The sequence below is a fragment of the Neolamprologus multifasciatus genome, chromosome 22 (assembly GCF_963576455.1).
Source record: "Neolamprologus multifasciatus chromosome 22, fNeoMul1.2, whole genome shotgun sequence".
NCBI classification, from domain to species: Eukaryota; Metazoa; Chordata; class Actinopteri; order Cichliformes; family Cichlidae; genus Neolamprologus; species Neolamprologus multifasciatus.
This window is the reverse complement of record NC_140459.1, coordinates 34,514,965-34,541,202: the sequence shown is the minus strand read 5'-3', so window position 1 is coordinate 34,541,202 and position 26,238 is coordinate 34,514,965. Positions and strand designations below refer to the sequence as shown.

Sequence of the window (26,238 nt, the reverse complement as noted above, 5' to 3'; positions counted from 1 at the left end):
CTCTGTCATCAGGCAGCCTGACAGCCTGCAGACATGACAAATACTCTTAGAGAATAGCAAAATAGCTAAATGCTAACAGGAAATTGCAGCCAAAAATCATGAAGAAATGGCATGACTAAAACAGGAGTTAAAAATAGCCATTAGTCAATCTAAACCTTAGATTGTAAACCTCTAAACCTCATCTACTGAACATTTCAAGAACGCTGACCTGAGTGTTTCCAGTTCACAATATGGACTTTTCAGTCCAGAAGACAAAACTTTCACTCCAGAGTCCTTCAGGTTATTGTTACTCAGGTCAAGCTGTCTCAAACTAGAGGGCTGGGAGCTGAGTAGTGAAGACAGAGTTTCACAGCTTCTCTCTGAGAGATTACAGACACTCAATCTGAAGAGACAATAATGAGAAAAATAATAATGTTAAACTTTCTGGTCTGAACCTTTGAAAAAAACACGATCTAGATAAAATATCATCTCTATAGAGGTTAAATCATGTGGAGGGTTAATTAATCATCAATAATTAATCAATTAGTCATCATTAAATCATTTATTAAATGTCATTAATGAATTAAGTTCAAAATACTTAATAAATTAAATATATACATCATTGATTTAATGCCATGTAATTTCCAATAAATGAATTTCAAATTGATTGATTTTTAAATATATTTAATTAAACAATTATTGACACATTTAATTAATTATTTAAGAATCTATTTATTTAATTCATTTTGGCCCTTCTAGCCCTGCAGCTGTGCATGTGCTTACATATCCACTGGTATGTATCCTACAGGTATTCTCACAGCAGTGCTGCTGAACATTAAATGACCAGCAGATGTCAGTTCTTCATAATAAGCAGTTAAACGAGGCTTTGTGTGATCTGCCTTTGGGCGAAGCAACTGGCCAGAAAAATTGGACACATTCACAGAGCTTTACCACACCATCACTAGACAACAATGGAATTATTTGAACTAAAAACAAATAATCAGAAAGTCTTCTGCCTGGTCTCGTACCTCTGTGTTTCTGTAACATGAATAATGAGCTGAAATTCTCCTCACGACACCACCGATCAGCTCGAAGGGCCCTCGAGTTTACCTGCATGCATCCTGTTCACCTGTCAGCTGTTTACCACCTGCTGCTTATTCAGGAAACACGCCCACATTACCTGGTGACAGTCACAGTTTAATGTGGGCCGCTGTTTGTCAATATAAAAGAATTTAGTTCCAATATTGTGCACATTGGTATTGCAAACGCACCATATTTTACAGACCATAAGGCTCACTGGATTATAAGGCGCATTAAGCGAAACAAAAATGTTGCATAAGTCAAACTTTACTCAGCTCATTCTTCTTGCTTCCTCCACTTCCGTACCATTGATTCATTAATGTTTAATTCTCTCACAGCTGCTTTATTCCCATGTTGGGAAGGGCGATGGACACTAAGATAACTACAGAATACTTTATAAGTGAACCTGATGCTTTAATAAGGATTTGGGCTATTTGCATTTAAATTAAATAGATTTATTGACAGACATCAATTAAATAAGTAAACGTGTAGCTCAGTAATATAGTTCTGCCACTTATCTGCTCTAATGACTGGAAATCTGATATCCAGTCACCAGCACAGCTTACTCACTTACAGTCACTTACTTCACTGTTTTTGCTCCTGAGCAAATCAGTTTGTTTTAGATTAAAGTTGTTTCATAACTGCATCATTTTACTGAAGTTTAATGTGTCAGCGGAGCACATGTGGAACTGAACCATTCGCTTGTCTTAATTATCTGATGTTTATATGTGTCACACTTTTTTAATCTTTCATTTTAAATTGAAACTAACATTTAAAAACATTTGGTACAATGTGGAAAGAGGAAGAGTATTTTCACCAGGAGCAGAAACGTCTGACTCAGCATGACGATGCTGTTGGTGGATACTGAAGAGCTCAGCCTGTCAAGACAGGATTAGGTCATCGTTTTTAAAAATGTTTATTCAATTATATTCTGAGGCCAGTTATCTGGTATAATTTTTGGAAGTCTATTAAAATAAAAATAAAATCAGATGTGTGGTCTTTTGGTTGTTTTGTTTTTGTTCAATAAGCAGATGTTGATGTTTCAGCAATGCAGTAACTTAAGTTTAAAAGGCTTGTTAGAAACTATGAAACACATCATACAGACTTGTGGACATTAGAAGACAACTAATAATCATCATGAATAAGACTAAAGGCAGGAAGGTGTCCTTTATAACTAATAATATTAATAGTGGTTGGCACCTCCAAATTTATATCATAGTCTGTCTGCAGCTGAGACAATACAAACTCAAACTGTGGGGAGAAGATTATATCACTTCAGTTTAAATTGACCTGGAAGCGCCACATTTTCACAGACTTCTTTATTTATAGCATTTTTTAAGTGCTGTATAGATTATACAGTTAGGTCCATAAATATCTGGACAGAGAGAACTTAATTTCTAATTTTGGTTCTGTACATAAACTAAAATCAATTTTAAATGAAACAACTCAGATGTGTTTGAAGTGCAGACTTTCAGCTTTAATTCAGGGGGTTGAACAAAGAAACTGCAGAAAAATGTGAGGAACTAAAGCATGTTTAACACAATCCCTTCATTTCAGGGGAAATGTAGAGGAAAAATTAGAAAAATTAAATAACTTAATTAAATTAATTAAATAATAAGATTGTCAGCTGATAACCAGCTTCATGCGACCGCTTATCCTGGTCCCAGTGTTAGGGTCAGTGAATCCAGTTAACAGAAAGATATCCTGGATATACTTGACTGACTTTTTAGACTCAAGATTAATAATCATAACAAAAATTATAGTCTAACATCCAGAAATCTGCACGATGTGTTTCATTATGTCTAACAAGCCTTGTACAGTTAAAGCTAACAGTTACTACATGACTGAAACACCAACATTATCTCTTTTATTAAAACATGCATATTAGGGCTGGGTATCGTCACTCATTTCTAGAATCGATTCGATCCACGATTCCATTCAATTTGATTCAATTTGAATCGGGGAAATTTTGCCTCAGACAGTCAGAAATATTATCATTCAGATCATGCATCAGTACATTTCTATATTTTTATATCTATAAAAAGAAATCTGACACTTGCGAGACTTTATCAAAGGTGTGAGCATCACAGCCTTTGTGTCAAAGTAGCTGAAGATAAAACAGAAAAACATGAAGGTTTTCCTGGCCTGGGATTTTATACAAATATTCTGCAGTACATCAAAAACGAAAGAAAACCATTAATGAACATATGAACATGACCTGATGCTGCTGACATGAAGCAGAGCAAAGTTACAGAGGTTTTATTACAGACACAGCTGAACATTTTGCAATTTTGCATCATTTTAAAAAGTTTAAATTTGTTCAGTATTGAACGGCAGAAATGAGGCTTTGTTTTCAGAAGTAAGTAAAAGAAAAAAAAACAGCGGCCGACAGGCTGTAAGAACGGTAGACTTGTGCATAACAAGCAAGCGAATAATGCAGAAAACAGATTTTTAGACGGGAAACTGTTGTTGAAGTACAGAGAGAGAGAGAGAGAGAGAGAGAGAGCGAGCTGTGCATGAAGTGTGATTTTATCCTGGTGGCAGCAAAACAATCAGAGTGAAGTCATGACGATGTTTATGTGAAGCGTAGTTTGGATCTTCTTTTGCTGCTGGTTCGGTCAATATTGTTTGGAGCGAGATAAACTAACAGCTTTAGAATCGGCGCAAAAAGGGCGTGAACACAAAGCGCCGACCCGCCGAAACATCAGAGTCAGCGAGCTGTCGGCTTTCAGCTCGTGTCCGTGCAGTCAGGTGAGAAAGTCACAGCTCACTGATTCTGATGCGTCGGCGGCTCCGCGCTTTGTGTTTACGTCTTTGTGCAGAATCCGTGTTCCTGCTCTCATTTACTGTTTTAGCTGTTTGGTGGTTGTTGAAATTTTGGGAGGTTTAACCTGAGATTCTGGCGTTTTGGCCAAAATAAATTTATATTAAAAAATCGATTCAGTATTTTAATGAATCAATATCACGTTATCCAAGCCAGAATCGATTTTAATCGATAAATCGATAATCAAAACCCACCCCTGATGCATATACATGGGTCACACTGCTTATTGAACCCCCCCACCCCAAAGATCTGAATCAGACAGGTTTTTGTTTTTTGTTTTCAAAGTTTAGACTTTGCTTCTGTTGGACTTTTTATCAGTAACACGTGCTTACTTTTTGCAGGAACAGTTGAAACTAACATAAATAACTCAAGAGCTGATCGTCAGCAGGGGGTTTACAAGTTGTGTGCCACGTTGTCGGCGGTATAAGCTCGACCACTTGCAAGGTGAGCTGGCAGACATCACTGAATTCATCAGAGATGATTAGGTTCATTTTGACAAAGTGAGCAGATATTTAACCTCCTAGGACCTGGCGTCATCACATCACATCACATTTTGGGTTGTTTAGACCAAAATACTCAATTTTGCTCTACAAGGGCCTGATATCCACTTACGAGGATGTTATACTGCCACTGTGCTATCGAAATTTTAGACAAATATCCTCATATGTGGCTCTCATTTTTCTCAGAAACAAAAATTTGGTAAAAAAAAAAAAAAAATCTGGTAATTCTTTGTTTTTACATTCATCAGGTCCCAATCAACCCAAATATCAAAGAGAAATTAAAAATGAATGCCACGGAGGAGTTCGGGTCTTAGGAGGTTAAAGATGATGCCACTACATTCTTGTCTAGAAGATATTAAAGTGTATTTGGTGACACACAAGAAAGGGTAAAGTTTAAGTATAGTTTGGGTCCGCACATGTCCAAACCCTGGTGTGTAGGCCTACTTAGCTTTGAGAAATTGTCATGGGACCGGGGTCTGGGTGACCCAGGGCCTGTAAGAAGTTATGGACATGTGTGTTTTTGGTGCTGCTGTCTCCTGTTTCCATGTTTGTGTATCTAGGTGTGTGTGTGTGGGTGTGTCAGCCAGGAGCCTGGCCACACCTGTGGAGGAGAATTACTCACACCTGCAGCTGATCAAGCCTCGTCAGAGGAGCTACTTAGGAGTGTGGTGGAGCTCTCTCCGATGCTGGATCATTGCGTAACTTCACGTTAGTCTCTTGGCAAGTTAGTTAAGGTTAGTCTGCCGCATTGTGGCGTTGCTGACGGCTGCCTCTTCTTTATTCCCCAGGAGGAGTGTGGAGACGAGAGGGCAGCGAGCACGGGGTGCTCAGACACTGAGGAGCGGAGACAAAGAACACTAACACTGGCAAGAGGACATGTCAGAGTCGGGAACGCACTGGGGATTTATTGTTGTTTGGAATATTTTGCATCACTGTAAATAAATGCACTGACCTCATCAAAGAGTCCAGCATTTGGGTCCTCCTTCCCCTCATCATAGTCTGCCACGCAGGCCGTGACAGAAAAGCCCACTAAAAGAACGCCCACCAGACCAAAGCAATGGTTTTGACTTGATCAGCATTAACCCCGCCCCCTGACTTTGATGGGTGAAGCTGACAAATAAAATGTATTTATGAAAACCGATGCAGGGCCAGGAGTAGCAACGTGAATTAAATAAATACATCATTAAATAATTCATTAAATGTGTCAGTAAAATAATTAAAATAGAAAACAAACCAATAATTGATTAAATATGTAATTAACTCATTTGAATTGTATATAAACAAATAATGAAACATTTTAAATGAAATTAATGGATAATTCCTTATTAATATATTTCTTTAATTAATTATGTACATTTTTTTAATTAATTACTGAAATAGTTAATTCATTAGTGATGTCTTTATTTAATACAACCATAAAATTATTGTCTAGTTTACATAAAATCAATTTAGGACATCATTATTAAAGGTTAAATTATGATAATGAATACATGCAACTATAACTGATGACATTTACATAAAAATGAGGATTTCTTGAGCTAAAGCCAAAGTGCTGACTCATTTGGCATGTTACTCTCAAATGTTTTCCCTAATAACAATAACATAATTACACTTTAGCCACAAGAGGGCAGCAGCATTAATATAAGTCGCATGTATATAAAGGTACAGTGATTATATTACAGTGATTTTGACAAAAACAAAACAGAAGTTGATGGCAGTGTGTTTTTCCATGACACAATAATTACGCACACCCCACTTTGCAGTTATTTATTTGTAAAAAATGTTTGGAATCATGTTTGATTTTCGTTCCACTTCTCACGTGTTCACCACTTTGTGTTGGTCTTTCACGTGGAATTCCAATAAAATTGATTCATGTTTGTGGCTGTAATGTGACAAAATGTGGGAAAGTTCAAGGGGGCCGAATCCTTTTGCAAGCCACTGTAAAGTTCACTATCAGTAGCATCATAGCACCCACCCAGCTGTATAGAAACTCCGTCATGCTAGCTAGCACGCAGTACGAGTTATTGTAACTGACTGTAAAAAGTCAGCACAAGGAAAATAAACTCCACCTAAACTTGGTTTATATCTGACCCAGATAGACTGCAGCTCATAACTTCTTACCTGAAGTTCAGCTCACCTGACACTCGAGGCGGCCGCCTCGGGTCTCTGCTCCTCCTACCTCCCCTTTCCCTCATCCACCTGCTGCCTCTGTGGAAGCTCCGCCATAGCCACCACCAAACAACTGACTTATTTTTACACATCGACCAGCATCCGGCCAATCCACCACCTTTCATTGTTTATACCGTTACAAAAAAATAAAAAAACATCATCGGCTCATAAAAACGAAAAATCACCATCGGTATGCCCGATGGCCAGTCCAGCTATGGGCGTGCCATCAGTTAACCCTTCACGTGGCAGCTGTAACACGCGTGCCCAGGGTTGCCGACCCGTGCTCTAAAGCATCTCATTTGGATTCCTGAGATCAAATATATTTTCCTTTGGGTTTGTTTTCTTTCCATTTGTGGCTTTAATGTAGTGTTACATCCTGTTTGTTTGCTTCCATCTGTATACATGTCCAGATTCACTGTTATGTTTCTATTCTTACATTGCTGTGTGATCACTGTTCCCTCTGCTAACTGATTTGACCTTTTGTATCGTACACTGATACTTGTCATATTTGTATCTGCGCCTAAAAGATAAAAATAAAAAAGTTTTCCATGCTGAAACACAGCTCCACCTCCTGCAGTTCTCCCTCTGAACCACTAGATGTCTCTGTTATCTAAATGAAGACGTGCAGCACAGCAACCACAGCAGCGCTCAGATCACACGTGTCCTGTTATTATGTATAAAAGCATGAAACAGGTGAGACAGGTGGGATCAATATTAATGTTGTGGAAATATATGAAAAAGCAACAGAAGAGACAAAACATTTCGTGTTTCTAGAAAGATCTTTCAGCTCATAGCTGCTCACAGACTGTATTTACAAGTGACAAACTGCAACTCTACAGTACATCTACAGTATATATCAAATATATTCTGTATTCAAATCTATTGAGTGATGTTTGAAAGTCTTTCCAGGTGAGTTTGATCCAGGAGGGTCTGAAGCCAGAGTCAGACAGAGACTGTGCAGAGACTGTAGAAGGACAGAGCAGCAGCAGAGCAGTCCAGATACACTGATGATCCTCTGTCAGATCCAGAGGGACACACAGGGGTGATGCTGGACTCTACATTGTGTCTGACAGTGGAGCTGTTCTCAGAGCAGTTCACTCTGCAGCACTGACAGTCATCTGCACTTCATTCCTCTGTCAGTCACTGCTGGATGAAGCTCTCCTCTCCACCTCCCAGTAACATGGCCCAGTCAGAGCGTCTCTACACACAAGCTGCTGCTGCTTCAACCTCTCTGGATCATCAGGACACAGCTGCTCCTCTCTCAGCACACACACCGTCCTGTTTACCATCATCTCCACCTGCAGAGAGAAGGAGGAAGAGCAGAGGAGATAAACGAGTGTTTCCAGAGACTCTTCATCAGCTGTCAGTCAGTGATGCAGCACATCCAGTATAAAGAGCAGCAGGGACTTCAGTGCTGGGACTGTACTAGGACTCATTGTTGCTTCACTTTCTCTAATCTTTGGAGTTTTATTGAAGTTGATGGAAATGTTTTTCCCTCCTAGTTTGAGTTTGGACTTTCATTCATTAGAAGAACCTTGGTGTGTCCACTCTGAGCTCTGTAGGAACCCCAACAACAAGCCCAACAATCCAGATGGACGTTCCAGCTGTTAACTGGAGGAATTCCATCCAAACATCTGCTCTCACTAAATTCTTCCTCACCTACAGACTGTGTTCTTCACTGCTTTAAACTTGGAAATCAATGCAGTCATTGGTCTGCGTGCTGCTTTGTTCAGAGAGCTGATTGGCTGTTGACAGTGTTTGATCAGAGCGTGTCAGCCGTTACTATGGTGACCATAAAGGTGACAAAAAGGCAGAAACAGGAAGTGTTTGTGTCCAATCCTGAAGCCTGTCACCGTTCTCCTCTCACAGCTTCACTGAGAAGCTGCAGCTTTACAGGAAACACTGGATCTTTGTTTCATACTGACTGTGTTTAGTACAATACTGCTGACAGCACCACCCACTCACTCCACCACTCTACTGACCTCAGAGTCTCCAGTCTGTAGTCTGGACTCTGCTTAAGATCAGACAGCTGCTTCACATCTGGATACTTCAGGTAGTTAAGTTGTAGGTCCAGCTCTCTCAGATGGGAGGGGTTGGACTTCAGTGCTGCTGCCAGATAATCACAGCTGATCTCTGACAAACCACAGCGCTCCAATCTGTATAAAGAATGAAAGATGTAAGTTTATTAGACAAAGTGCTTGAAATCATTCAGTGTTTCATCATCTGTTCAGAGCTGAAGAAGGTTCAGAATGTAGAAGTTTAGAAAATGGAAACTCCAAACAGCTGAAGCCAACAGGAAGCAGCTTCAAACAGGAAACTGTGCAGAGTTTCAGACTATATGTCCTGATGCAGCCAGTTGGATTTTGGAGATTTGAATCTCTGTTCTGTGACTAAGTCCTTGAATCATTTCTTCCAGTTGGTCCAACAAGACAGACTAAGTATTGGACATGTGTTGTGGCTCCATTAGGGGAGCTTCTAAATGTGATGTGATGGCCCCTCTGGGTCTGTCAGGTCACAGCACTGAAGAGAGCTCAAACTGGGCACACAGTTGTTCCAGTCTGGACCAAAGACTCTATACTGGGACTGAGGGACTGCTTTGACTGCACCCACTGGGACTTTTTAAAGGCTCATGTTCTCACTTAGATCATCGATTTCTACTGACATTTCTTTCTGGGAAAAATGGGGATTACTTTGGAAACAGGAAGTATTTTCCCCAATAAGCAGCCCTGGATTAGTAAATCACTCCAACATGTTCTCAGGCAGAAGAAGCTGTCTTGTTATGAGGGAGAGAAGAAAAAGATTGAGGCACAGAAACTTGTTGAAAGAGAGATAAAGCAGCTAAAATCAGGTGTAAAAGTAAAGCAGAGGATGAGCTGAATAAAGGACACTCAAGGCTGGCTTGGAAAGGAATGAAGTCCATGGTGGGGATGCAGAACAAGGAGCAAAGATGAATGTGATGCTGAATCAGCAGAAGACTTGGACTCATTTGATTCCAGCTTTGATATCATTGATTTCAATGAAGAGCTTTGTGATTGTAGCAAAGGGCTGGTAGCTCTGAGAGTCCCACTGATGAGGTGTTTGTGTGGAAATCTCTTAGTGGGACCAAAGAGAGAAAAAGCCCTGGTCCTGATGCTGTGGGAGGGAAATGATTGAAGTGTGCTGTGAGGAACTGACTGGGAGATTTTCACACATTTTCCAGTCCTCCTTGGAACAACAGGAAGTTCCCAGCATATGGAAACAAAGGTTAAGTGTCCTATGGCACTCAGTGATGATGGTGCTGTGGCCCCACCACCTCCACCTCTTTGTAAAGGAACTAACTGGAATCTGAAGCTTCAAATGGAACTAAGACTTCCTCCACTAGGTGGCAGTGTCTGATGAGAAAGTGTTAGTGGAGCTGGCCTGGAGTCAGAAACAGGAAGATGCAGGATTTGGGCTGAAATGGGGAAAAGTGGTTTGCACTAGTGCCTTAAAGCAAGAAGGTTGTAGGTTGAAGCTTGTTGGCCTTTCTGTGGAGGTTGGATGTTCTCCCACAGTCCAATGAAATGCTGCTTAGGTTCATTGGTGCTTCTAAATTGGCTGTAGGTGTGGATGTGAGAGAGTGCTTCTCTGTCTCTCTCTGTTGGCCCTGTGATGGACTGCTCACCTGTGCAGGTGGACCACGCCTCTTGCCCTATGAAAGCTAGGGCACAGGCTGCAGCCCTGTGAGCCTAAGCTGAATAAACAGTTAGCAAAAATGATCCATAGATGGCCTGAAATCCCCCAGTTAGCAGTTTGGTAGATAGCTATGACATGCTAATCCCATCCAGCAGCTGTATTCTACCTGTAAGCTGATCCCTGCTGAGCCAAAGCACTTTTTCATATACAAATTACAACCTTTAATAGAAACCTATTGGTCAGCATCTTATTAGCCTGCTGTTAGCTTCATTCCACAGAAAACTGAGAGAAACTAACAGAGTTGATAAAGAATAAAGAGAAATGTGCTGATTTAAAGCCTTTGAAGTGCTTCAGATGATCTCTGTCCACTTCTGTCCACTCATTCATTCATGTAAGCTTTCTAATGCAGCTTTGATCTTCACAGTCTGCTTCATGAAACTCATTCTAACCCTGAATGTCAGAGTGTTCCTCCTTCTCTTTCCCATCATTCATGCTGGCAGTGGAGGAGATTTGGATGTTGGACTGTGTTTTGGATGATGTGTGTATGTTTGTGTTGGACTGCTGTCTGTAAAGCAAACGCACATTTTGCTTTGGATTTCAGTGTCACACAGACTTTAAGGTGGAATGAAGAGATGGAGAGTTTCACAGTGAATTATCCAGTGGAGGATTTTTCTTCTTCTTTGAAGGTTTGAAATGTGAACATTGTTCTGCTGCAGTCAATGGACTAAACCAGAGAAGAAGAAAACAGACTTTACCATGAAGATCCTCAGTGTGGATCAGTATAATATCAGCCTGTTGTCTGCAGTTTAGTGTCAGCACAACTTTCACATCATATTCATCTCAGCACAACTAAAACATGCTGACTGACCTCAGAGTTTCAAGTTTACATCCTGGACTCTCCAGGAAACCACACAGATGCTTCACTCCTGAATCCTGAAGGTTTTTGTTGAAGCTCAGCTTCAGCTCTCTCAGATGGGAGGGGTTGGACTTCAGTGCTGCTGCCAGATAATAACAGCTGATCTCTGACAAACCACAGCGCCTCAATCTGTATAAAGAATGAAAGATGTAAGTTTATTAGACAAAGTGCTTGAAATCATTCAGTGTTTCATCATCTGTTCAGAGCTGAAGAAGGTTCAGAATGTAGAAGTTTAGAAAATGGAAACTCCAAACAGCTGAAGCCAACAGGAAGCAGCTTCAAACAAACACAACAAGAGAAAAAACTCTGAATGTTTCACATTAAAGTCGTACATTTATCATAAAAACAGGAAAAAGACTTGAAAAAGTCGTGTTTTTCCTTCCAGGAACCACAAGGCTTCACTTTTAAAGGTGAAGTGTGAAAGAAATGGACATATTTGAAGTCCAACACCTTTTTCCAGTCACATTATTAAAGCAGACAAACTACAAGCTCATTTTCATTCCAACAAGTCATCTTCTGACCTGGACTAACAACACTGGTCTCAATGTGCAGCTGGCTGTGAGACCAGTGCTCAGGGAGCGTCTACAAAGTGCAACACTGAAAGAACATCACACACTCATTTGCTTCCATCATCCAACCTGAAGAGGAAACAGAGACGGCTCCCCTTCAAAGTAAAAGCTGCTCCTTTTGGACACAGTATCAAAGAAAGTCTACAGTATAACATAGAAAAGACAGAACAAAGTTTGGGTTGTTTTTAAATTGTGCAGAAATGAAACTACACTAAGCTCAATTATGTGACAGACATTTCATCCCATGTCAGTTTGGCCTCATCCTGGGCCGGATTATCCAGCACACACTCTGACCACAGGCCCAGGGGCCACGCACAGCTGGGCTCCATCCAAGAGACAGGAAACAAACCAACACAATAAGAAAAAGCACCATGTGATCTTCTTACATCTTCAAGACAAACACAGTAAAAACATGAGCATATTTGTTTCCTGATAAAATGATGTGACAGGTAGAACAGAGTAAAGTGGTGGTGTTACAGCCTTTCTCCCCTCTGCTGCCGAGGCTGTTAGTCTCTCCCAAACTCAGCTACAGGACTTCCACATGAATGAAAGCAGCAGAAGTGGCTTTACAAATGAAAGAGGAAGAGGAGAAGAAGAGGAGAGGGAGGCCACCCTGACCATCACTCCAGCTGAAAACATCACACTTCCATTAAAGTTGGTGAGAAAATGTTGAGCAGGATGAGCTGCTGGCTAATCTGGAGGCTGTAGCAGCAGCTCACAGTCACTGTGGATTTCCACTCATGAAAAAGCTCTGGCTGCTTCATTTCTCATCTCATATCAGAGACTTTAAAGCTTCACTGAAGCTGTACTATGATGCTTCCATATTCCAGTGAGGCCTCCATAATGATTTCAGCTGTTCTGTACACACTGTGTGCCCTGTATGGCTCAAAGTCTCTGCAGCCTGTTTTTATCTGCTATCATCAGATCTTCATCATCCTCATTCACATCCCTCACACACTCTACAGCCTCATCAGCACTGACTTCATCTTCACTGACTGATGGAGCACAACATGAACCTGTGGAGGCTGAAACACTGTCCTGTCAAACATCTCCCCGTCACCACTCCACTTCTGTCAGCCTTTAAATGAACCCTGCTCAAGTCTGTCACTTCTGTTTGGAGCCAAAAGGAAAAACTGTTGTTCAGTCGTTTGGAAAGACAACATTTCTGAAAGCACTCAAACTTCTTCACATTTGTCTTCAGACACATCCTGAACATTTAGGAACTAAAGAAAGTTTCAAACATCAATCAAAGACCTGAAATATAGAAAAACAACAACAGCCGCAGTCAGTGAACTCACCTCAGAGTCTCCAGTCGACAGTTTGGACTCTCCAGTCCAGCACACAGAAGCTTCACACCTGAATCCTGCAGGTTGAGGTTTAAACTCATGTCCAGCTCTGTCAGATGGGAGGGGTTGGACTTCAGAGCTGAGGCCACAACTTCACAGTGAGTCTCTGAGAGTCCACACCGAGTCAGTCTGTGATGATAGAAAATATAAAATGTGTTATTATAAAAGCAGAAAATCTGCATTATAAACACAGACTGAATGTATATGAAGACAAAACAGAGTGAGGCCATAATCTGATGAATCTGCTCTTCACATCTGTGCTTCAGCTCCTCTTACTGTGTTTGACATGACACAACGATTGAGTCTCTCTCAGACCTGCAGACTTTTAATGAGAATCTTTGTTTGGCTTTAATCTGCAGATGAAGGAGGAAGATGGTGTCACATTTAGGCTTCCATAATGTCCACAGTCTGTCACTGAGATCTGATCCAGAGTCAGAGTGAAGACACACATTTGGACTGTTTCCTGTTTTGACTCCAGAACATTTTGAATGAGTTCAGCTCAGTGAAGAGTTCCAGCTGGAAAGATGATCTCTGTTTGCTACCTGCTGTCAGGTACGACTGTTCACGTCCACACGCAGGAAAAACCTGCTGACTGTTACCAAACGGAGCAGAAATCTCATCACTGGACAATAATGATGAATGAACTCAGAGCTGCTGATATCAGATCTGAGTTCAGGAACTAAACACAGAAATGATTGGCTCATTTTAGCTTTCTGAGCCATTATCTGCTGGTGTGTCGCTAGTTGGCAGAAAATGATTTGTATTCCTGTTCAGGGCTTCAGTGTTTATGAGTCCAGATCCAGGTGACAGCAAGTCAAAATGATGTCACCTGTCTGTGTCCAGCAGCAGCCTGTATTCACTTTGAATATTGTTATCACCTGACATGGATCAGTTTGTCTTTGATTGGTTTGTAAATGTCACTGTTTCCATTGGACCTGAGTGACGGTACAAAGACAGAGAGGGAGAGAAAGGAGAGAGAGGATGGAGACAGCAAAGAGAGAGCAAACACACACAGGTGAGAGTGGACAGGTGACCAAGGTCAGCAACCAATCAGAGAGCTTCTGTTTGAGCCACAGTCACTGATGATGACTGCACATAACCATCAGTGTGTTACTCTGATATCAAATATGGATGCTGCTCTTATAATAATGATCATCAGATGATATTATTGTTATTTTGTAGCTGAATACGATGTTTGTGTGATTATCAGTGAAAGCAGCAGTGAGGAGGATGGAGAGAGAGAGAGGACAGAGGGGGAAGTTAGAAACACTAAAAGGATTTTTCATGGATTTCATGGATGATTTGAGTGATTTCCAGCAGGACACTTAAACATGTCAGTGGACGTCCTGAAGAACATATTCACTGATATGAAACGTGTCATTGAACAGGATCAATATCAGTGGAAACATGGTGGAAACAGCTGTGACTGCATGGATGTGACACACTTCAAATCTGTTCTCCACTCTTGGATTTGGGATCCATGGAGCTGCTGCTGAGTCTGTACGATAAAGGATGGTGTGGAAGGTTGCAGCGTACGGACACAAACACTTTGTGGTTACAATCTGATTTTATTTTCAACATTAAACTACTAACCTACACTGATCAATGATGTTAATGATCACATCTGGACTCACCCAGCCTTTCTGTAGTTCCTCACAGCTGGAATCAGTCTCAGTCGTCCCTGCACTGATGTTTTGTACTTCTGCAGGACCAACTCATCCAGAACCTTCTCTGACATCTGCAGCATGAAGGCCAGAGCTGAGCACTGGATCTCATAGAGTTGCTTCTCTGATCTGTTCTCTGACTTCAGGAACTCTTGGATCTCCTGATGTACTGAGAGGTCGTTCATCTCCATCAGACAGTGGAAGATGTTGATGCTTCTGTCAGGAGAGATTTCATTACTGGTCATCTTCTTCAGGTTGTTGATGACTGTCTGGATGGTTTCTGGACTGATCTCTGTCTGACCCAGCAGACCTACTAAGAGTCTCTGGTTGGACTCCAGACAGAGGCCATGAAGGAAGCGAACAAAAAGGTCCAGGTGGCCATTTTTACTCTGGAGGGATTTCTCCATGGCTCGTTTAAGGAAATCATCCAGAGAGGACTCGTTGTATTCTTTTCCCAAAAGGTACTTCAGCACCTCTGTCTTCCTGTTGGTGTGACAGTGGAACATGTAGACTGCAGCCAGAAACTCCTGAATGCTCAGATGAACAAAGCAGTAGACTGGTTTCTGGAAGATCACACACTCTCTTTTGAAGATCTCTGTACAAACTCCTGAGTACACCGAGGCCTCTGTCACATCCAGACCACACTGCTCCAGGTCTTCTTGGTAGAACATGATGTTTCCTTTCTCCAGATGTTCAAACGCCAGCCTCCCCAGCTTCAGAAGAACTTCCCTGTCAGCCTCCGTCAGCTCCTGTGGACTCGTCTCATGCCCCTCGTGGTACTTGTTCTTCTTCCTCTTTGTCTGAACCAGCAGGAAGTGTGAGTACATGTCAGTCAGGGTCTTGGGCAGCTCTCCTCTCTGCTCTGTAGTCAACATGTGCTCCAGAACTGTAGCAGTGATCCAGCAGAAGACTGGGATTCTACACATGATGTGGAGGCTCCTGGATGTCTTCATGTGGGAGATGATTCTGCTGGACAGCTCTTCATCACTGAATCTCCTCCTGAAGTACTCCTCCTTCTGGGCGTCAGTGAAGCCTCGTACTTCTGTTAGCCTGTCAACACATGTAGGAGGGATCTGATTGGCCGCTGCAGGTCGGGAAGTTATCCAGACGAGAGCCGAGGGAAGCAGATTCCCCTGGATGAGGTTTGTCAGCAGCTGGCTGACTGATGACTTCTGTGTGACATCAGACAGCAGCTTCCTGTTGGTGAAATCCAATGAAAGTCTGCTTTCATCCAGGCCGTCAAAGATGAACAAAAGCTGAGAGACAGCCAGCTTCTCTGCTGTGACCTTCTGTAATGTTGGATGGAAAACATGGAGCAGCTCCAGAAGACTGTACTGCTCATCTCTGATCAGGTTCAGCTCCCTGAATGAAAGCAGAACCACCACACTGACATGTTGGTTCTCCAAGCCCTCTGCCCAGTCCAGAGTGAACTTCTGCACTGAGAAGGTTTTTCCAACACCAGCCACGCCGTTGGTCAGAACCACTCTGATGGGTCTCTGTTGGTCAGGTAAGGCTTTAAAGATGTCCTGGCACCTGATTGGAGCGTCATGGAGGGCGTCCATCTTGGAAGCTGTCTCCAGCTGCCTCACCTCATGTTGGGTATGAACCTCTTCACTCTGTCCCTCTGTGATGTAGAGCTCAGTGTAGATCCTCTTGAGGAGGGTTCTACTTCCTGTTTCATCACTTCCTGTTTCATCACTTCCTGTTTCATCACTTCCTTCAGTCACACGTTCACATCTCCTCCTCAGACTGATCTTATGTTCATCTAAAACCTCCTGCAGACCAACATCTGCTGAAAGAAAGAAAAACAATGAGACTAAAGAGAAAGAAAACTCTTCAATGTCTGAACAACACAAGAAGTCCAGTTTTCAGAAATGAGTCCATCAGCAGACAGATGTTCAGTCTTACTTTGTACACAGCTGCTCTGACTGGCTGTCTGCAGTCCAGCTGTGGTTCTGGATCTTTCTCCACACTGTGCAGAAGCTCTGATGGTGACACAGAAAAGTCAAAGTGGAGATACTTCTGTCCACCTTTGATTAGACTCATTATAAAAAGGAAAACAAAGTTTGAACACAGTCATGTTTCCAGTTCACTGACTTACATTTATTCCATGGACACTCACTCTAACCTGAAGCACAGCTACAACCCAACATTGTTGAGGCCTCATCTCGTCCTTTCCTGACTGTAGAGGTTAAATATGCAACAACCAACAAATAAAAGAATTTGGTTCATTTCAAAGAAATTCACACGGTGACCAAGTAAAGTAACCGTAGTAAAGGAGACAACATCCCATTGATGGTGGGATTATTTGAAAGATTTGCTTTAGTCACGTCACCAAATGCAGTTGAAGCACCCGTGGATCCATGTTTGACCATTCTACCACTCTGAGCTCTGCTTTTTAATCCTTTTATTATTATCATCATTCATTTATTCATTCTTTGGAGGGGGGCTATTTCCTAATGCCGCCCTAATAAGGTGATGTTCAAGGGGAAATAGAACAGAAACTCTTTCAGTGTTGTTCATTAATAAATTAACAGATAAACTGTGAAGAAGAAAAAAACTGAGATTTACAGGAGAGAGTGAGAAACTTGATCATCCATCCTCATAATACATGTTTATGAGTATCTGCTGTGACCATACTGCAGTAATAACTACAAGTCTACATTTCTGTGACTGTTGATCAATCACAGCAGGAATCTGAGCTCATCTCTGCACACAGAGCAGCTTCAGCTCTGGGATAAACTGCTCGCTTCACGTCCTTCTCAGCTCACAGACACTCATCCTGATATTTTCCTTTAACATTTGATGGTATGATTCATCTGAGTTTACACTTTACCTGCATAAATACAGAAAAACAGACCCAAACACCAGAAACCATCAGTTTCACCATGTAGAATATATTGTTGTTTCCTTGCTTTTAATTCAGAGAAAAACTCTGATTTAGATTTTCTCTGTTCTCTTTGCCACAGCCCATCCCAGCAGCAGCTGAAGCAGCTGACTGTCACAACACTGAACAACACTTTAGGAGGAATTTCAGAGGTCAGTAAAGCTCCAGTTTCAACATCAGTTAATTAATCATAGTTCATCATAAATGTTAACCTGGCTGGCACACATGTTAATGTTAGCCATTTAAATATTAGCAGTTAGCTGAGGCCACGAGAAGAAGAGGCCCTAGAAGAACAATGGATGATAAGATTAGATTTTCAAGACTAGGCAGAGACGTGTTTTCCTTTACTGTCTCTTACAGAGGAGGGAGCAGATACCAGACGAGGTCACGGAGGTACGGGGAGGATTCGCAGCAGACAGCAAGACTGCCACGTCCATGCGAGAGAGCGATGGCTACGATAATTTCTGTTTTTGTCTCACTATATAATGTTGTACAGCCCATTTGAGGGTTATCCTCTCTGTGAACCAGATGCTTGATTTCACACAGAGGTCCACCAACTCAATTTGATCAGTTATGGGACGATTTACCTCGACAGGCTCCTTCACTCGCTGCTTTTAAACCTCCTTTAAAACACACTTTTACTCCCTGACCTTTGACCCAGTGTGACATGTTGACTCACTACCTCAGACAGCTTAAAAATTGTCTTTTTGTTTTTTGGTGCTGCCTAAAAGAACCGTAAAATATCTGTCCTATATACAGTTATGTTCATATATTTTTGTACTACATCAGGAAACTCAAAAATATAGTTTGTAATATTTTAATCCTTATTTTTAAAACTGTTTTTGTCATTTTTCTTCTCCCATTGCATCAAAAATCATTATTTACACTGAATAAATGAGTCAGCAGCTCTCTTACTTTGTTGCTGCAGGTTCATTACTGAACAATGGAGGGTTTCCTTTGGACCAGTCACTCCTCACAGACACACAGCTGGATGCTGCAGATCCTGCTCCATCCTTTTCCTCCATCTTCTTGATGTCAGGGTGCAGTTAGTCTGAGAGGCAAACACACACACTCAGAGGTGCTGTTGTACTGGAAGCATCACACTGACGGGTTTCTAAAGCTCTCATTGATCATTTCATGGAGTTTCTGTGGTAAACACTGTCCTGTGACGTATGTGTTATGGTGAGGGTCATGAGGGCGAACCAGCCCCACTCCTTACTCCTCATATTTCAGCCTGAAGCACAATAACAGCCTAAACCTAACCAGGAGGCTGTAACCTCAAAGGGACTTCATGGTTAGAAATAAAGGTTCAATGAAATGAAGCAGATCATAAAAACACGAGTTCCAACTTTAAAAGAAGCATCCACACGATGACGGCACAGCAGAGGAGCACTTTCTCTAACACACTGATTCAGTTCCACTGACACAAGGACACACACACACAAGCCTTTATAAGAAACAACACAATCATCTGCGCTTGACTTGTCAATCCAAGTCCTTAGCCCATGAGCCCGCGGTATCACACCACAGATATTCCCTTACTTTGAAAAAATAAAGCCAGTTTTCAGAACAGACCTGATGTTTATGCTACAGCCTGTTTACCAATATAATCAATATCAGATATCAGAGCAACAGAAACCTCGGTGATCAGGACGCTGGGACTGAGAACAGGAAGTGGCTCAAACGTCACAGTTTCATAACGTCACCCTGAACTCCACTCACGGAGTTTCTGTCGCCATTGTAGTTTTTAAAGTCCCGTGATAAAGGCGGGTCTTTCTGTGAATCCGCACGCTCATTGGCTAATAACTTGAGATTGACAAGTCGTTATCCAATGAGCGTGCGGGAACTTCCGACATAAAGTTGTTTCCTTTGAAAAACCAAAGTCTGATTATTTTTGCCTCCACTGACGGAGCCTGTTGTTCCCGCCACAGAGACAGTAACGTCAGAGCGGTGTTAACACTCACCCTGCATCAGCACAGCTCTCACTCTCCTCCTGCTCTCTCAGCTAAACGGAGGCTCAGCTAAACTCACTTCCTCTCTACTTACAGGAAACCAGCGCTCAGAGGAGCCGACCGGCCTCACATTTCACCCACAGACACGAACAGCGTGGAATTATTTTATGTCATAAGAAGAAACATATTCATGTTAACACTCACCACCTTCCTGCTGCTGCTGCTCTGAACGGAGGCTCAATACTTTCACTTTCACTGCTGCTCCCTAAACACAGAGGATGCTGGGACTTGTAGTTTTGTCCTTCCGGTGCGGTCTTCCTCTTTGTTTGTTTGTGTTTGTGTTCAAGTTATTTCGATCATGTAAACATCAACAGAACACGTGAAGCCACACAGAGTTTGTATGTCGAGGTGGGTAGGCGGGTTTGAGGGTTTGGGGAGGGGTCAGAGGGAAGAGGTCTCTCAGTCTTGACAATCCACATTGATGGCACAAGAGCATCTGGCTGCAGCCATTAGGCAAGGGTGTGGAAGCTCTCCGTTGTTATTCATAATGGTTGTGGAGATGCTGCAATTCTAATTAAAAACAGCAGCGTTGCCGGAATTGAGATTATGGATAATTTTTTAATAATTAGTCAACTTGCGGATGACACTACTCTTTTCTTAAAAAATGAACATCAGATTCCCCTGGTAAAACAAATAATCACTACATTCTTAAAAGCTTCAGGCTTCAAGTTAAATTTAAATAAATGTGAACTATTGGCATTAAAGGAGTGTCATTCACAATTACTGTACGGTATAAAGGTGAAGAAGGAGGTCAAATATTTGGGCATCACAATTTCAAAAGATCACAAAGTCTTAGAAAAAGTAAATATTTCAGATAATGTTGACAAATGTAAGACAATCCTAAATAAGTGGTTACAAAGAGACATCACAATTTTTGGAAGAATATTATTAACTAAAATGGATAGTTTATCTAGATTTATATATCCAGCTTACTCTTTATCAATATCAAATAAAGTTATTAAAACAATTAATAGCTTGAATTTTAATTTTATTTGGAGGAATAAGTGCCATTATATATCTAAAGATGATTTGGTTAAACCATACATTGAAGGTGGTGGAAACGCAATTGACTTTGATATAATGAATGGTGTTTTGAAACTTAAATGGTTAAAATCCTTCCTAAATAATCCACACTCCATTTGGTTTTTTATACCAAGTAAGGTCTTTAACACACTGGGGGGTATTGATTTTCTCCTAAAGTGTGACTTTGAAATTACTAAGCTACCTGTTAAACTCTCTGAATTCCATAAACAGGTCCTTCTTTATTGGAAAATGTTATTTAAACATAATTTCACTCCACATAATAGCCCAATTTGGAACAATAGATATATACTGATGAACAGAAAATCTATTTTTATTCAAGATTGGTTATCAAAAGGTGTTTGGGCAATTGCCCATTTTGTAGATGAGGAAGGACATGTTCTAGGACATCAAGATTTTTGCCAAAAGTTTAATATCCAATGTTCTAAAAGTATATTTAATCGGGTTATAAAATCCATTCCATTGTCACTTAAAAACCTAGTTGTAAATGATATAATATATTCTGACATCTCCCCCAAGTTAAGGCAATTATATATAGATGATATTTGATTTTGTGATGTTAAATGCAATAATAAGTTTCTAAGATCTTCATTAAGGAGTCTTTATTCTCCAAATTTACTTAGACGTAATTACATATTAAAAGATTTCCAAAGGGAAGAAATTGAAAAAATAAGAACTGATTATATCACCTTCCCTATCCCTCCTAAAGGGAAAGAAGTCCAATTTAAAATTTTGAATAAAATTTACCCGACAAATAGACTCAAAATAGATTCATAGATTCAAAATAGAAACTGGTAATTGTGTATTGTGTGAAACAGAAGAGGAGGATTTGGACCATCTATTCTTTTTTTGCAATTTTATACAAATATTTTGGTTGGATTTTCATACCTGGCTTTATTCCAGTGGGATTCAAATGACCCCATTTACCTTAAATATGATAATGTTTGGAGTGTTTTTGAAAGAAAAGAAAGCTAATTATGGTGTTAATGTGTTATTAATCTTGTGCAAGCAATTTATACATAAATGTCGTTTTTTTTTAAGACCAAACCAACACTAGCTTACTGGAAAAACGACTTAAACCTGTTGGTTAAATCTTTGACCTTAGTTCAAAAGAAAAAAGCTGCTTTTTTGTTTCCTTTGTGGAAGATTTTGATTTAGTGAGTTAATAATCTGTTAAATTATGTGACCCCATCTTTATATTTTCTTTTTCCTATGTATGAAAGTTGCTAATATGTAAGGAATGTTTATTCTCTGAATGTGTAATATATGGTGCATTTTCTTTGTATGTTAATATTACTAATAAAAAGAAAAAAAAAAGCATCAGGCTGCAGCCACCTGAAAGCGCCATATTGCGACCTCCACAGTAACCGGAAACACGTAATTTCAGTTAAATTGACTTTGACAGCGAAAATTAAATTGTATTTTTGTTACTATTGATGCTGCTGATAAATAAATTTGATTCTAATTGTTTTTTTTAACAATCTGGGTTCATTAAAAAAATCACCATCCCTTCAGCTTGTTTGTGGCCAAAAGTGTCCATGTGTTATGTTTTTGGTTTTTTTTTGTTTTTGTTTCTTTGCTACTGTTACGGATTCAAATATTGGGGATGGATACAAGAGGAAAACCCAAATAACAACACTGGTCCGGCTGGGTTGAGTCAAACGATGATTTAATGAATACACGCGTGGGAGATGGACACCATACAGCAGACAGCATCAGATCTCAAAATGGTGGAGCCTTGATCAAACTCTTATAGCCTCTAGTGGCCCCCACCTCATCATAAAAGCCTAAACATTCACATTCTTTCTCTCACACAGCGCCTAAGCTACGACCTTGGCTCCCTGTTTATCTGCTCCTGCTGAGATGGGGCAGTATGCTCTGTTCTCTTCCAACCAGACAAATAAGGCGATGACTTTCTGGAACCGTATTTCTTATAACTCAGCAGTATAATGCATCATAAAACAATATCATTCATTCACAATAAATCAGCAGTCTAATGTAATGCAGATCAGTTTAACAAATGTAATCGTTATCACCTTCTTCTAATTCAGGAGAATAATGCAAACTAAAACTACATAATAATTCACAATCTTTAATTAGGGGTCTAACATGGCATAAAATAATATTATAATCCAACAATTCCCCCTGTTGAGCTCTTTAGACTTAAAGAGCTCACTTACACCCTGCAATCCAGTGTTGCCGGGTTCATTTCTTCTTACTCCTGAGGCCCTTTGTCCCCCTGTTGGGTGAACCATATGTGAGATGACCTCTGTGTTTGCGCAGTTCAGATGCAAGAAAAACTATCATTACAACAACAATAGTAGGTACAGATGACACTCCCATCACTCCCCAGTTCTCCCACAGCTTTATTTCGGTGCTACCTTATACCCTTCAAACGTACTCAGACTAGAACCTCTGTCCGAGGAGCTTTTAGCCTTTATTTTATGGCTGTAGGCACCAGTGTCTTCCAGTCGGGTGATCCTCTGCTCTTCTTTCTTCAACCTCAGGGGTTAGACAACCCTTCAGTCGTTGCACAGATCAGGGGATTATTCTGCCCCGATTTCAAACAATGATCTGTGTATTCTGGGGTCACAGCTGTGTTCCCCAGAAAAAGGAACAGGAACGTGTCCCCCTTTCGACCAAGAGCCTCTCAAACCTCGTTGGTCTGGTGTTCCTGGATTTCCGCCAACCCCTTCATGGTTATTGCTATGTTTATGGGATCCATCCTTTTGAGGTGACTAACTGGAGCCCAAAATGCCATGACACTTGAACCCAGTTGATGTTTCAGCAGTCACTGTGTCTGTCTCTGCTGCGAAGGATCCTCGTATATCTGTGACCTCGTCTGGTGTCTGTTCCTTTCTCTGTAAGAGACAGAAAACCAAAACACCTCTCTTCCTAGCTCTAACAATCTAATGTTGTTGTCTACTGATCTTTTGGTGGTTCAGAATTGGTTTAGAACATTCAGAATGTCCCAAGGACTTATCCTAATTTAGTGTATGTGTGTGTAAGCGTGTTTGCATTTAGCCCGCTGCACTGGCATTTCCTACACTTTATCAGTCCGGACTATCGCCGAACGAAGCTTATGACCTTCAAAAGACCGAGTGCCAACTCATTATAAGCACATTTGCAAGGTGTGTATGAAAATGATTAAAACCACTCATTCTAATAAAAGACATTAAAAACAAATTAGCCATTTTTAATTCTAACATGTGTCCCCCCCTTTTCACAAAAATCATGTGTTTCCTTCCGCCTACCGTCCCACGGCTTCCTCTCCAGTGTGGTACTCAGCTTCTCGTGAACACAGGCATTTTATCTTCTAAACGCTATTCAGTTCATTTCAATGATTAATGCTTAAACCTGGAAATAATGATTCATGCTTCTCACGGGTTCTCTAAAAAATCTGGAAACCTTTTGGGTCATTATTAGCTTAAGTTTTACCATACCTAAGTTATTAAAACACAAATAAAGTCATAAAAATGTTCATATAACCCTTGTTTGATGTTAAAACTCAACTTCCCCCCCCTTTTTGACACATTCCCATGTGTCAATTCAACGGAGCTAGAAAAATAAAAGAAAAGGTTAGTGACCTCATATCTTAGAAAGTATCAGACTTTCTCCTATCCAGTGTTGTTGCTCCAGTCTCGTTATCCTGTGTTAGGGAATGAAATCAATTTAATTGTCATGTTCGATCTGTTCAACTCCTGGCTCCGCCCAGAGCCTGCGTCTTCACAATTGTCTACAAACAAAACCGGTATTAATATGAACTTCACTTCAATATGAACTTGTTGACTACTTTTGACACAACAAAGGAACATTCTCTCCTTCTCGAGGACAGGCACTGACTCCCACTCATCTCCTCGAGTCAACTGTCCCTTATTGAGACACAACATTCCAGCTATAAGGTTCTGCAGATTGTTAAGTTGATCTGTGTGTAATGCCCTGAATCAGGTATGTAATATTAAATGAATGTTATTTAATCAATGGCCACTACTTAAAACTTAACAAAAGATATAACTAAATAAAGATCACAAAGAACAACATGATATCAGTGTTATGTAAGCGCGTGCGGCCTTATATGCTCGAAGTAACTCCACTCCATAGATCAGCCAGTCATAACGCTGACTGTAGCTTTTAACCCTTAATAACTTGAGCACAACTCTATAATGAGCAACAAACTACAATATGTATAAGGTGATCATGGTTACACCTGCAATGAAAGATCCTATAATTATTCTGACACCTGTAAATAGAAGATTAACATCAGGTTCTAACATTCACTGTAATACAAATGTTAATGTAATGTCAATAGCTTCAATAAATGTTCAATGCAATGCTTGTTATATGATTCTAATGTAACAATAATGCTGATGCTAAAATACCAGTAAAACTCGAGTCAATTCAATTCAATTCAATTCAATTTTATTTATATAGCGCCAAATCACAAAAGTCGCCTCAAGGCGCTTCATAGATACAGAGAAAAACCCAACAATCATATGACCCCCTATGAGCAAGCACTTTGGCGACAGTGGGAAGGAAAAACTCCCTTTTAACAGGAAGAAACCTCCGGCAGAACCAGGCTCAGGGAGGGGCGGCCATCTGCTGCGACCGGTTGGGGTGAGAGAAGGAAGACAGGATAAAAGACATGCTGTGGAAGAGAGACAGAGATTAATAACAGATATGATTCAATACAGAGAGGTCTGTTAATACATAGTGAGCGAGAAGTGTGACGGGAAAGGAAAAACTCAATGCATCATGGGAATCCCCCGGCAGCCTACGTCTATTGCAGCATAACTAAGGGAGGATTCAGGGTCACCTGGTCCAGCCCTAACTATATGCTTTAGCAAAAAGGAAAGTTTTAAGCCTAATCTTAAAAGTAGAGATAGTGTCTGTCTCCTGAATCCAAACTGGAAGCTGGTTCCACAGAAGAGGGGCCTGAAAACTGAAGGCTCTGCTTCCCATTCTACTTTTAAATACTCTAGGAACAACAAGTAGGCCTGCAGAGCGGGAGCGAAGTGCTCTAATAGGGTGATATGGTACTACAAGGTCATTAAGATAAGATGGGGCCTGATTATTTAAGACCTTGTATGTGAGGAGCAGGATTTTTAATTCAATTCTGGATTTAACAGGAAGCCAATGAAGGGAAGCCAAAACAGGAGAAATCTGCTCTCTCTTTCTAGTCCCTGTCAGGACTCTTGCTGCAGCATTTTGGATTAACTGAAGGCTTTTCAGTGAGTTTTTTGGACATCCTGATAATAATGAATTGCAGTAGTCCAGCCTAGAAGTAATAAATGCATGAACTAGTTTTTCAGCGTCACTCTGAGACAGGATATTTCTAATTTTAGAGATGTTGCGCAAATGGAAGAACGCAGTCTTACATATTTGTTTAATATGTGCGTTGAAGGACATATCCTGGTCAAAAATGACTCCAAGGTTCCTCACAGTGTTACTGTAGGCCAAGGTAATGCCATCCAGAGTAAGAATCTGGTTAGATACCATATTTCTAAGCTTTTCAGCGCCGAGTGCAATGACCTCAGTTTTATCTGAGTTAAGAAGCAAAAAGTTAGTGGCCATCCAGGTCTTTATGTCTTTAAGACATT

At 40.8% G+C, this 26,238-nt stretch overlaps 1 protein-coding gene across 3 annotated transcripts; it reads right to left on the bottom strand.

The window, feature by feature from the left end:
- Positions 1-7,200: 7,200 nt before the first annotated feature.
- On the bottom strand, positions 7,201-20,195 carry LOC146493889 (protein NLRC3-like). 3 transcript variants are annotated; one of them, XM_085149690.1, is made up of 8 exons: positions 19,745-20,195; positions 18,504-18,639; positions 16,610-16,686; positions 14,672-16,493; positions 12,990-13,166; positions 11,075-11,251; positions 8,535-8,708; positions 7,201-7,850 (listed from the first exon to the last, which is right to left on the bottom strand). In XM_085149690.1, the coding sequence occupies exons 2-8, from the start codon at positions 18,611-18,613 to the stop codon at positions 7,841-7,843; spliced, it is 2,547 nt and encodes an 848-aa protein (XP_085005816.1). In that variant the 5' UTR covers positions 18,614-18,639; positions 19,745-20,195; the 3' UTR covers positions 7,201-7,840. The 3 variants fall into 3 exon arrangements, with proteins under 3 accessions (XP_085005816.1, XP_085005818.1, XP_085005817.1); XM_085149692.1 differs by lacking the exons at positions 8,535-8,708; positions 11,075-11,251 and having other exon boundaries at positions 19,745-20,181; XM_085149691.1 differs by lacking the exons at positions 7,201-7,850; positions 8,535-8,708 and having other exon boundaries at positions 8,902-11,251; positions 19,745-20,188.
- Positions 20,196-26,238: the final 6,043 nt, after the last annotated feature.